The sequence below is a fragment of the Solenopsis invicta genome, chromosome 11 (assembly GCF_016802725.1).
Source record: "Solenopsis invicta isolate M01_SB chromosome 11, UNIL_Sinv_3.0, whole genome shotgun sequence".
Classification (NCBI taxonomy): domain Eukaryota; kingdom Metazoa; phylum Arthropoda; class Insecta; order Hymenoptera; family Formicidae; genus Solenopsis; species Solenopsis invicta.
In genome coordinates, this window is record NC_052674.1 from 3,555,309 (window position 1) to 3,567,394 (window position 12,086).

The 12,086-nt window shown below is 41.9% G+C and overlaps 2 protein-coding genes and 1 long non-coding RNA gene across 4 annotated transcripts in view; 2 read left to right on the top strand and 1 right to left on the bottom strand.

Annotated features, from left to right (window-relative positions):
* Window positions 1-2,127, top strand: part of LOC105194652 (COP9 signalosome complex subunit 8) — an 86,705-nt gene extending 84,578 nt beyond the window's left edge. For both annotated transcript variants that reach the window (XM_039455002.1, XM_039455001.1), the window contains exon 5: window positions 1,795-2,127. In XM_039455002.1, coding sequence (XP_039310936.1) covers window positions 1,795-1,969 — 175 coding nt within the window. In that variant the 3' untranslated portion in view covers window positions 1,970-2,127. The remainder of the gene's footprint in view (window positions 1-1,794) is intronic.
* The window catches only part of LOC120358965, a 122,996-nt gene that overhangs the window by 70,834 nt on the left and 40,076 nt on the right, over window positions 1-12,086 (bottom strand). The gene's annotated exons all lie outside the window — the stretch shown is intronic.
* The window catches only part of LOC105194704 (nuclear receptor subfamily 4 group A member 2), a 70,194-nt gene that overhangs the window by 20,879 nt on the left and 37,229 nt on the right, over window positions 1-12,086 (top strand).

The window sequence follows — 12,086 nt, forward strand, 5'->3', positions numbered from 1 at the left end:
GGCAGAAACAACTCGGCCAATAAAGGTCCCTTCCGAGCCTCTTCGTGTCACATATGAGCGCTTATAATAATTCTGCTAACATTACGTCAACACGCACGAAAGCGGGAGAGGCTAGCCGGAATCGGGAAGCCGTGAAAGAGATGGCTTCCTCCACCACCGCCCACGTCTAATGGTTCCATTCACGCCGCATGCAAAAAATGCAACGCGGAAGAAATGTATCAATTAAATTTATTACTCATTCCAGCTTGCATTATCGCGTAAGACTTTGGGAATACTCGTCTATGTGGAGCGTACGACTCTATGACGCATGTGTGAAGAAGTTTATTTGGTGAACGACGTGCTTAGCATGTTAAGTGTTTGTCGCAGTATTTTCAGATGAATCTTTGATTACCGTGTAAGTGATGCATGTGTACGGCAGGCAAGCGGAAGTATTTCGTTACATGCTTGCGAAACACTTGGACAACAATGTTAATTAGATGACCTCAGCTAGGAATCGCGTAGGGCGCGACGGGGGTTGACCGTGAACCTATCGCCATCGCGTGAGAGGCGGGACACAATGAAATATAAGAATGAGAAAAGGACCATAGAGAGTTTCCGTACTTTTATAAATATATCGTATCGGTGCGCAAACCATGCTAGCTACGAACTTTTCTTTTTACACGTTATAGCGTATTTTTTTATTAATTTAATTAACAATCGGTAGAGATCAAAACTAAAAAAAAATTTTTCATTTTGTTCATTTAATTAGATTTCCGATTATCCTATCACGTCTTACTCTTGTCTCGTTTGTTTTTTGGTTTCTACAATAGTTGTAAAATTTATTTTACATTTTTCCGATTATCCATTTTAGGACTACCGACAGCCCTTCGACAGGTGGGCTTCACGCTGACACGTTACGTCACTCCCGCGCTCAATAAAAATAATGGAGGCGTGGGCCGCGATGATCCCACTGTCGTTTTTCAACGCAAGCATACACGAAGTCGTCACGACAAAGAGAGTTAGTGAGCCGATCAGCACTCTCGTGAGTGCGCCCCGACGGACGTATCTCTTCCGCCGCCCCTGCGGCGACCCCACGGGTCGCCGATCGATGAACGGAACTGCGGCACAACGGTGACGTCATAGACGACGTCGCAGTATGACGTCACTATTGGCCGCGGGGTTGCTCGTGGCGGAAGGAGGCCGCGAAAGGGGGCGGCTGGCGGATAGAGAAGGATAAGTGGAAGCGCGGGCGAGGGAGGCGAAGCAGCTGTGTAAAGCGTCGGATCATTTAGAGGGGGGTGGGTTGAATATCGGCGGCCACCGTTTTCTATGTGTGTTGTCGACTCACACTCGGGGGATGTCAGTGTGTTAGTGTGCGCGCATTTATAACGGGGACGAGTAAGGCCGTCGCTTAAAGCGGATAGAGCGCCGCGATATCGAGCGACTTTTAACAGGTGGACGCGCAGCTGATCGCTTTCGCGAGGCTCCCCGTGAACGTTGCTGACGTTACAATTGGAATTGGAATTGGAATTTTGCCATCGTGTCGTTGCTTATTTATTCGTTCAAGAGGCAATGCACCGACGACAGAATTCCATTGACATATTTTATGAATCTCGCCTCTCTTAATTTTCTCTGAAATTGTACTCGGATCGAGTTATTAATTCTAACGTCCGTGCGTTAAGCTGCGCTTAGAGATAAAGCTACATCGTGGAGTGACGTTAAGATAAATAATAAGCGCGAAACGTACTTAAAAAATATGTACTTTTAGAAAACAAATATCTTGAGAGATGTCTATTGAATATGTGTTTGTTCTAGATGCTGGAAGTCTACGATGGATTTCCAGCTGAGAAACTTCTGGTTAGTGATACTTTTTAATCTCATCTTTGAGCGCGCGCGCAATTTATCTGAAATGATATGTGACCGAAGGCTTTGCGAAGTCAAGTGCAAAAGAAAGTGTTGGCGCCGCTTTAAAACCCAGCATGGTGTTTAACGTTACAACTTCCGGAGTAATTACACCCTAAGTATAGCTAATACTTGGCGCACGAATCGCTCATTTGTTCGTTGCAAATGCTTGTTCTCGCCTGCGTATTTGTCGCGTGATGCGCGATCCGCTGGACGGATAAGAAAAACGCTCTCTGAAAGCCCCTCTACTTTATTACACTTCTCTAATTATTCTAATTAATATTCGCCGTGATTATTCTGAATCCGGTTGGAGTCCGGAGGGCAAATTTACGAGCGACACTGTGTCTTAACGTTATTAAATGTCCCGCATTAAACTCTGCCGGCGGATGAAACCAGCCACCACCTAGGTGAAATCTTTCATACGATTTTCTCGGTGCTGCTCCAGACATCTTAATTAAAGTCCCTGGGCTTTAATGTCGTTCTAGCACGCCGTGTTCCCAGACCGGTCGGTGAAAATGATCGGGTTCTTTCACGAGAGCTACAGCTTATCAGATCAGATCAGTTATCGTTCCGTTTTTCCCTCCCGCGGCGCCCGATACGGCGGGCTTGAACTTGCCTCAGTGTGCCTCAGCGATGCATACAGTGTTTTGTGTCGGTGTTTTAGCTTTAGGTGTATGCAAATCCGACCCTGATCGAACGTGTGTCCGGCTGCTTGATTCGCGCTGCTCGACCGCGATTGAATCGATTTCGCGAAATACCTGGCTTGCGCTCCACTTTAAGGCGCGACATTTTCCGCTATTCCGATTCATTAATGGACCTCCATTTATCGAAGCGAGGATAGATTTAACTTTCCATCCCCTGGTCCGTCAGACCGAAATAACATGATATCGTCGGGCGCGAGGATTATTCTCGACTAGTAATTTTATTAGTAACCTGTCCGTGTCTCGTTTGGAACGACCGGTGACACCGTATGACCTGAAAGCCGGAGGAAGCGAATGTGGAAGGAGTCGCATTGGAGATTTATTTATATTAATTAATTTTTTGCCACAGATTCGCTTCTTGCAACACACATTACTTTGCTTGTAACATCGAGTTGTTACGCGATTGCAGAGATTCTCCTTAAAACAAAAAAAAATTCACAGAACCAGTTTATATTTTTATCAGGTATGACGTTAAATTACGTTTCTAAAGTGGTCTCGCTGTAAAATAAGTCATCTTGCTGTTCATATATTACATCTCCAAGTAATTCTCTCGGCGTATTTCCATATGAATCACGTGCGGGTTTACATTTGTTTACATACGTCCTCCACGTCAATTATGAAAATATTTATGCAACCGCGTGGCTATCGCCGATGAAGCAACAAGGACATGGTCGCACGATCCGCAGGAAGGATGAAGAATCGATGGGGAATGTGCCGACGAATTCGGTACGCGAGTGACGACAAAGTTGGCCGTTGGCCGATTGCCAGGGCAATCGCTACTATTTGGGTATTCCGCGAGAGACGATGAGTACTGACGTCCTTTTTGACCTGGCTGAAAATGTTCACGGTGAATTGACTCGGTCCATGATACAACGGATTCAATTTTACTTTGCATTCAATTATTCTCCAAGCAATATTCTTATAAAACGACTAACATTTTCAATAAACAGTTGAATTAAATTAAAATTAAATTATACACATAGCTACACTGAGAGAAAAAAAGAAAGAATACATTTTCTTAAAACCATACATTTTGATGCAAGCATTCGTTTGTTTTTTTTTACATTTAAATAATGATTTTACAAATAAACTATTTATATTATTAAACTTAATTAAATTATTTTTTTAGATAAAAAAATTGATTATCTTAAATATAAAAACAGTCTGAATATTTTCTGGACTGCGGGAAAAAATTATTTCAATAAAAATTATTTCTACATTTTATTAACATATATAAATATTTCAATTAAAAAATTATTTTTAACTTGATTGCAAGGAAACAAGCTATTGGGATCCATCGAGTAAATAATTTTTTGTTTTGAGTAAAATTTTTTGTTGTAAACTTTTTTCTCTCGGTGTATTTAATTTTTTCTATTTAATTCAAAAGTTTCAAGGTTCACGTGCGCTATAAATTTATATTATTCTTTCTCAATACTTTTGTCATCTGTCAAAAATCTACGTATCTCGTATATCAGCGATTTCTGTGAGCAATCATTTGAAGATTCTCCTTCGAATATTTTAATACAAAATTACGTAATGTCACAGGCATTCATCAAATCGTCAGATGACACAATGTTCTTCAAAACTCACTTGGAGAATAAATTTGATTCTTTTTTGTCTCTCCAAAAAGTTGTGAAACTAATTAATTTAACGCGCGTTGAATTAACTTGAAAGAAGGCAGAGATCGTAGACACGCGAGTGTGTCGCTAACGTCCACAAATCTTCGCGACGTTTCGGGAGGGGGCCAATAAATTTCGGGGGCTGCATTGTGCCGGCGATAAGGGCACGCGCGGCGGGATCGCGCAGAGGCGTTCGTCATCCGTTCTCGTGCCTCGCGCTGGAAATCCGCCTCGCGGCGACGCGAGGGAGAGGCACGAATTGGCTTTTACGAGCCCGGCGGCCTTGAAGGCCTCGTGTCCCCAACAACGGGGTCCCGATACGTCGTCGTCCTGCGCGCGACTCGGTCACACACAATCGTTCGGTATGCGGACCTCGATTTAAGGCGGCTAAATCACCCGCCGTCGTCGCACGCTACACCTCTCGTGTACGAACGAACGATCACTGGGGATCCTGACTCACGAGCGAATCCATGTTTCTCCGAAAATCCGCTCCAGCCAGTTTCCGCCGTAACTTCCGCCAGCTATGAACTGGACGAAGTGCTGCCACTTGCGTCGCTCGATGATATATTACGCTTGTCTTTTTGTAGATATAGTTGCTGAGATTGTGTGTTATAAACTCTCGAATATGCCGCTTCACCGCAAAATTTATTCGCAAGTTCTATTCGGATCTTCATCGTTCTATATTTGCCTTTCAGCATTATTCATATTTTAGAAGAGTTTTTGGTTGCATTCTAGGTGATTACATGATTGATAAACAGTAATGGATGGATGAAATTAATGATTTGGTATCATTTAGAATTACCGCTAATCGTCTATCTTAATTACCGTCTAATTTAGTTTTGCGAAATTAATGGATATAAATTTTAGGTCATCTAGAAATAACTCTAGCTCTGTTAACTCAAGTTTCACACCTGACATACTTTTATTACAATTTCATGCGACCTGTCGTATTTGATATTCGTAAATAATGCTTACAATTTTAGTACGTTCATCCGCTATGAACTAGACTATTATTATCGACATCGCCAACTTCTGCGACGTCCGTGAAATTAGGATAAGTTTATGCATCGTTTTACGAAGTGTTTATTGTCGAGAATGAATTGTAACGAAAACGAATGTGGTGCGGCGCGCGAAAAAACGTTTTCCGCTATATCTTTTCGAAAATGTCGACCGTTCGGCATCAGACGCGGGGGTGGGCAAAATACATTAAAAATTGTATTTAAATGCAAAATACGAAACACTCTAAAAAAAATGTATGTAAATACAAAATGTATTTAAATGTGTGTATTTCAAATACATACATTGCGGGAAAAAAAATTACTAAGTTTTAATAAATATTTATTTGAATGGTTGCAATGAAATATTTACTTACGATACTTAAATATTTACTCTATAAAAAAATGATAGTTAAATTAAATAAATGTTTATTTACATTTAGTAAATATTTCGTTGCAACTATTCAAACAAATATTTATTAAAATTGGCAATCTTTTCCTCTCAGTGTATATTTCAAATACTGTTCACCCCTGGGACAGACACTATTTCGCTTCTTTGCTACTACCCAGGGTCTTTCTCTGTCTCCGGCGATTCCTCGGTTTCGGGGTCACGGAACCTGCAGCTCCGTTTCCGCTCACGATATGGATGTCGCGTATGAGTTGGCCCCCGGCGCATACCAAACCAAAGAGAGAGATTCTATCCGCCGCGTATTGCGTCGACACGCACGTATGCACGCGTGCATACGTTTATGCGATCTCCCAAGCTGTCCTGTCTCGCTCTATCGTTTCCTTCTTATCGTCCGCCTCTTTTTTTCCATCTACCTCTCCCTGTCTTTTCTTTGCTCGCGGACCGACCACACGGTTGGGTCTAGCTCTTCTTTTTATCCTCGATCTGTGTACGCGTCTTACTTTCCCCGTCACGTCTTTTTCTTCTTCTCGTGCGCTGTTTATTACGTTTCTGCGCTCTCTCTTCTCTCTCAGATCCTTTTCTCACGATTTTTCGATACTAATATTTTTACAAATCGAAAAGGCAAAACAGAATAGAAAGAAGCAGAAGTGGTAAGCAGAACAGAAAGAAGAAGAATAAAAGATGTGCAGAAACATAGACGAAAAATCTTGACTCTCGATCTTTTCTCCAGCTCCAAATTCTATTTTCTACGCGGAAAGAACGATTCTGTCGCAGAATCTAAAATATTTAACTGGATACAGATCTGAAAGTAATTTTGTTGGTCCATCAAAACTCCTTGCTCTTCTTTTTTTTAACTCTATCTTTTTGTTCGCAACTTCTTCCTTTTTCTCTTTTCACCGGTCAAGTGTTTCAGCCGATTAGAAGACAGCGCGGTGTAGAGAAATTTCAAAGAGAAATCGAAATCGACAGCGGATCGACGCCGAAAGCGGCATGTCCGGCGAGCTCGGAGGTTTCAGTCTGTGGCGTTCGCTTCCTTCCTCGTCGCTTCATAAACGTGATCTATGAACTGCCGTGACTCACGCCTTCTTTCGACGACCATCGTCGCGAGTTCCTCGACATCCAAACCGCAGCTCGCTGCTCAGATCTCTCGTGCTGCCTCCGTGGTAACGGTTATTAATCATATCGGTTATCTCGCCGTCCATGAAATAGACACGCAGTGCGCCTATCTTATCGCATTCCATTCAAAACGCACGAGAATAACGAAATAGCGATACATTAATCGAGGTAATTGATTATCTGCATACATATTAATAGATAAAATATTGCGTATAATGTAACACGGTGTATAAATGTTCTGCAGTGCGGGTAGTCGATTCCACCGTCTAGTCCGATTTTTACACTTTCACCACTCGACAGGCGCGTCGCTAGACAAGCGCGTAGGAAAGACCGACCGCCCGTCAATGCGCGATATGAAGAGCACTTGTTAACAATCGCGGTGGTCCGCGGTGCGATTCGCGCAATCTCGCCACATGGCGGATCGCGCATATGCGTTTCGCTGCCGCCGCTCGCTCATCTGGAGACGTTGCGCGAGTCGATTCCCTTGACAGGCATCGACAGGCCCCCGCGCGTTGTATGTCTCAATTTGCGCGGATCGCGCCGCTAATTAATGGCGCTCATCGAGCGCGGCGCGGGGTTTGCGCAAGTACGAGCGCGCGGGGAGGAGGGGAGGACTCCTCTTCGACAGATGCGCGCACCTCGGGAGAGCCGCGCGACTTTGACAGCTGCGCTCCGTAATTCGCGTTGATTCGTGCCGAGCGCGGCCGATAAATGGCGGCCCATAAATCGCGCGTATTACCGCCGCTCTCATAATCGACTCTGTCTCGTGTGTATTTGGAGAAATCTAAATCAGTCCCGACGTCTTCCTCATCTCGCGCGCGTATCATCGCTCGCTCTCTGCGCGGCAAATGAGCTCGTTGAGAGCCGAACCTGCCAGCTGTTCCTCCTGTTGGCCTGCACGCGCGCCCGCGCGACTGATTCCCTCCGCCGTGCTTGATTAATGCGACCAATAACTCACGCGTGAGTATTCTAACGGAGACCTGCAGCGCGGCACCATAATTCGATATCGCTTTCTCTGCTTTGTGTCGTTTAATTAGCTGAAATACCCCCCGGGAGAACGAAAGAAGGAGAAAGAGAGACGCGTTGCTGATGAACGGAAGTTTCTCTTGAAAAGCTTTATTTGTCAATCATAACTTTTCCTTACCAATTAGCTCTCGGAAGAATTGTTGCTTGATTACTGAATATTATTTCTACAGTTTCGTAACTGTAATAGTGTTGATGTTTCGTTTCTCCAAGAGCAAAAGAACTTCTCTCCCAACGAGTTTTAATTGTTTGTCGGGAAAATTGTTTGTTTGCGACATCTCTTCCATTACTTCGTACCGTTCAGCGAAGATAGTCTGTGACAATCATTTAGTCATAATTGAATTTAATGATCAGCAAATTTATTAGTTATTAGCAAACTTATCAATTGAGATATATAAATATAAAGAGTTCTATACGCAAATATCTTGTTAATAAATTTTATGTCACTTTGCATCAAATTTAAATTTTTTATGTATAAGCTTAAATTAATTATAAATTAATATAATTAATTATTTCTGACTAAAGTTGAGTCGTAGTAAAAAGGTAGGCGAGAGGAAGATGGCTAGTTAGAAAAATCGATAAGAAAGCGGAAAGAGGAGAAATCTGAAAGTGCGAAGAATATCAGATGGTTCAAAGTTTCAAACATTAGAGAGATACGCGTTTAGAGATACAAATGTGGAGACCCTTCCCATTCAACATCATTATTGGAAAGATATTAACGATAAATGTTACATGTCACTTTGTTAAATTTAAAATTGGAGCAATGTACAAAGTTGAATTAATTAAAGCATAAATTATATAAAAGTTTCTTCCGATTAGCCGAGAGTTCCAGGGAAGAAGTAGGCGGTAAGAAGATTATGCTAGTCAGAAAAATCGATAAGAAAGCGGAAAGAGGAGAAACCTGAAAGTACGAATATCAGACGGAATAGAATATCAAAGTTCCAAGCTCAGTATTCAGCTCGGGGCAATTAAAAAATGCATTGAAAATAATTAGATATATCTAAACAAAGTTATAATTGTGTTTAAATTAAATTACGGTTTGTCTTATAATTGACGTGCGTATCTATTATCCGAAATCTGAACAATTTACCGAGCTTGTTAGACTAAACGGGTGCTTTTCCCGCAAATTCGCCCACTCATTTCGCTGCCTCCGCGATTGTCCCCGCGATTCCGAGAATTGCGTCGAGATCGTAATCATCGCGAGCGCCCGCATCATTAACCGCATCTCGTCGAGCGTCGGCACTTCGCTCATTTCGAATCGCCGAATCGATTTTTATCGGCGACCGGTGCAAGGACGATCGCCACGGGCGATTACCGAATATCTGTATCACTCCGCTCCGCCACACCGTGTCCTTCACCTTCACCCATTTCGCGCGCTACACGTTTCATCTATCCTGCGACGACCCACTGCCAACTACACCATCGATTTTCGTCGTCGTTACCGCGTAACCCGGCGCAAGGACGCCGGCCGCGGCGTTAGCGATTCTATGACTTCACCGTTTCGGTAAGCGGCGGCGGCGGCGGCGCTGGCGGCTTAAAGAGGAACGCTTATTCGTCTGTGACGCTGATCATCGCAAATTCTTATCTACGATGCAAAAATTATATCGAATAGATACTGGTGAGCGAGCAAGTAAGATGCATAAATTTGAAGACGAAGAAATAAAATATTAAAAAGTGTGTTTTTAATTCGAACAGCTTTAACGGAAGATAAGTGAAGATAAAGTGCAGTGAAGAAACGTTACCAGAAATATTCAAATATATAAATTCCTTATAAATTTCTTATAAATTATTCCGTGATGGAAATGCTTAAATATTTGCATTTATAGATCATTAATGTTATCAATAACTGTCCAGCAAAAGTGATGCAAACGTGTAATTTACATGAAACTATTATTAATGAATACGCATAAATAATATCCGACGTATAAGCGCCGTCAGCTATTGACAAATCTTTTTCTCTGCTATAAATTTACTTCCGAACTGCGATTACGCATTCAGAAAAATCGTCGTGGATCTGGCATAAATTTTTCCACCGTGTCCGCCGGCCACCGATTTGTACGCTAATTGATATTGCCATTTTCATGTCGTCGAAACAGGAGCGGGCAGGTAAAACTGTCGCAAATAGATTTAGCGCGCCGATTAATATTTCTCGCGGACATATTTCTCCTGTCAGTGTCCGTGTAATGAAACGCGCTTCCGCATGCGTGTCTTATCTATCGATATCGTAAACAGATCGCGCGTATTGATCTCTGTCGAGGATTTCCGGCAACTTTCGCGCGTAGTGCAACGACGAACGACGCGACGGTCGCGCAAGGACGACCAGGAATACGGAAATGCCGGCACACACACACACACACACACACACACTCTCGTATATTTGATAACTTTATACATTTTTGAAAGATCCGGGCGTGACGAATCCACGCGAGGCCCGTTGCACGTATTTATAGATCCTGCATATTTATAAATATTAATGGAGTGAGCGTCGTTGTCGCGCGCTCGCGTGGATAATAAGTGTCGCTCGTTTCGACACGACGATTAGCATTTTCAAAATTCTTCCTCGAGTCGTTCGCAACGAATTAATTTTGGGACAAAAATTTGCGCATCCGTCCAGGACTGGCCGGAGCGCGCACGCGCGCTTAGCTGTTTACGCAATCTCTGAAAGAAAGCTGCCTTTTTGGAAGAAGACATAAAATGCATAATGCATGAGAAAGAAGTGGCAAATAAAACGCATATATTTCGTAGCATATATTTCGTTCAAATCTTGTTCCGAAAAATACATAATGACTATATTTGGGCGATACTAATAAATTCGATAGCTTCTAAGCGGCTATAACTACCGGCATGGAGCGGGTGCACGATTACTGCCTGTGCACGTGCCGCGACAGGTTCGATCTTAAAAACTTCAACACGTTTGATCTTAAAAACCTCTCATCATAAAATGCTTGGTGAATAATTTCCTTATAAATAATATACGTGGCGATGTGGCAGAAAGAGTGCCAAAGATTTGGGTTTAAAATAACTCAGGAAGTATAACTCTAAATCGGTTTTTAATCGATTCAGAAGCGATCGCCGCTTCTCGGAAGACAAAGGTAAACCACCGAGATTAACTCTGTCCAAGAAAGTTTTTTATTCTAGTAGGCCGTTCGGAATCGAAACTGTTCACAAGGTCTCCATATATCTAGAAATATATGCAGAAAAGATCGCCCACGCGCTGACAAGCATATGGCACGCGAAGAAGAAGTAATATCTAATTTAGTACTCTAATAACTAATAAACCATCTATTTTTGCCTTTTCTAAATTTCCAACGCATTGTTAGTCGCAATCAAACAGACCGTCCGATATAAACGCTACAATATTCTTAGAATATTATACAAGTATTATTAACAATTAAAATGATATTAAAATAACATTCCGAGAATATATTTTTTAATATTATAGAAATATTAATGTCCGCTTTATATTTGTGGTATATTATTTCAATATCCGTGGAACATTATAAAAGTGTTCTACGAATATTAATTTTGTTCAAAAAAATTAATGTGAATTATTGTCCATAAAATAACTTTATAATTATTACATTTAGAAGTTAAAATATTTCCGATAATTTAAAATATCGAAGTAAATAATATTATTTACTTCTCATATAATATTCATATAATCAGGAGTGGACATATAACCACTTTTTATTAATATTAAATAATATTGTAGCGTATCATGCATCGATCCTCACGTTTTCCCTTCTTTATGAGAAATCGAACCAATCAATATTTTCTGCATCTAGAACGCTTCGCGCATTGATCACAGTTTATTATAAAAACTTCACAATTGTCAGTCCATTTTACAATATATTACAACTATACGTAGCATCTCGCTCATCTGCAATGACAGTGCTCTGAAAAGCAGCTATCCGCGACCGCCCGTGTTCGCTCCTCGTCTCCTTGTCTAAATGTGCACGTTAGCAATTACGACTAATGCCGTAACCGGTTCTGACTTTGCCTACCGCGCTCCATTGATTCCGAGCTGAATTTCCGTTTCGAAAATTTCTATAACGCGTGGCATCGACCGCTACAGCCGCGATCGGAACAACGTCCTTTCGCGGAAGCGACGATTCCGGAGTATTAATTGGCCGATATTGTTTGCGAGTCACCGATACTGAAGAAGCGCGGAAACCGCGATAATTGCCACACAATCGATCGATCGTACGAACGTGCGTTGCTTGGTAATTATCGTCTATTTATGATCGCTTATCTCGTGTATGTATCTCGTTTACAGCTCGTTTAATTTAATTTACGCTCACGTTATTTAATTTTCTGTATTTAACAGAAAGTTTGTCTACAA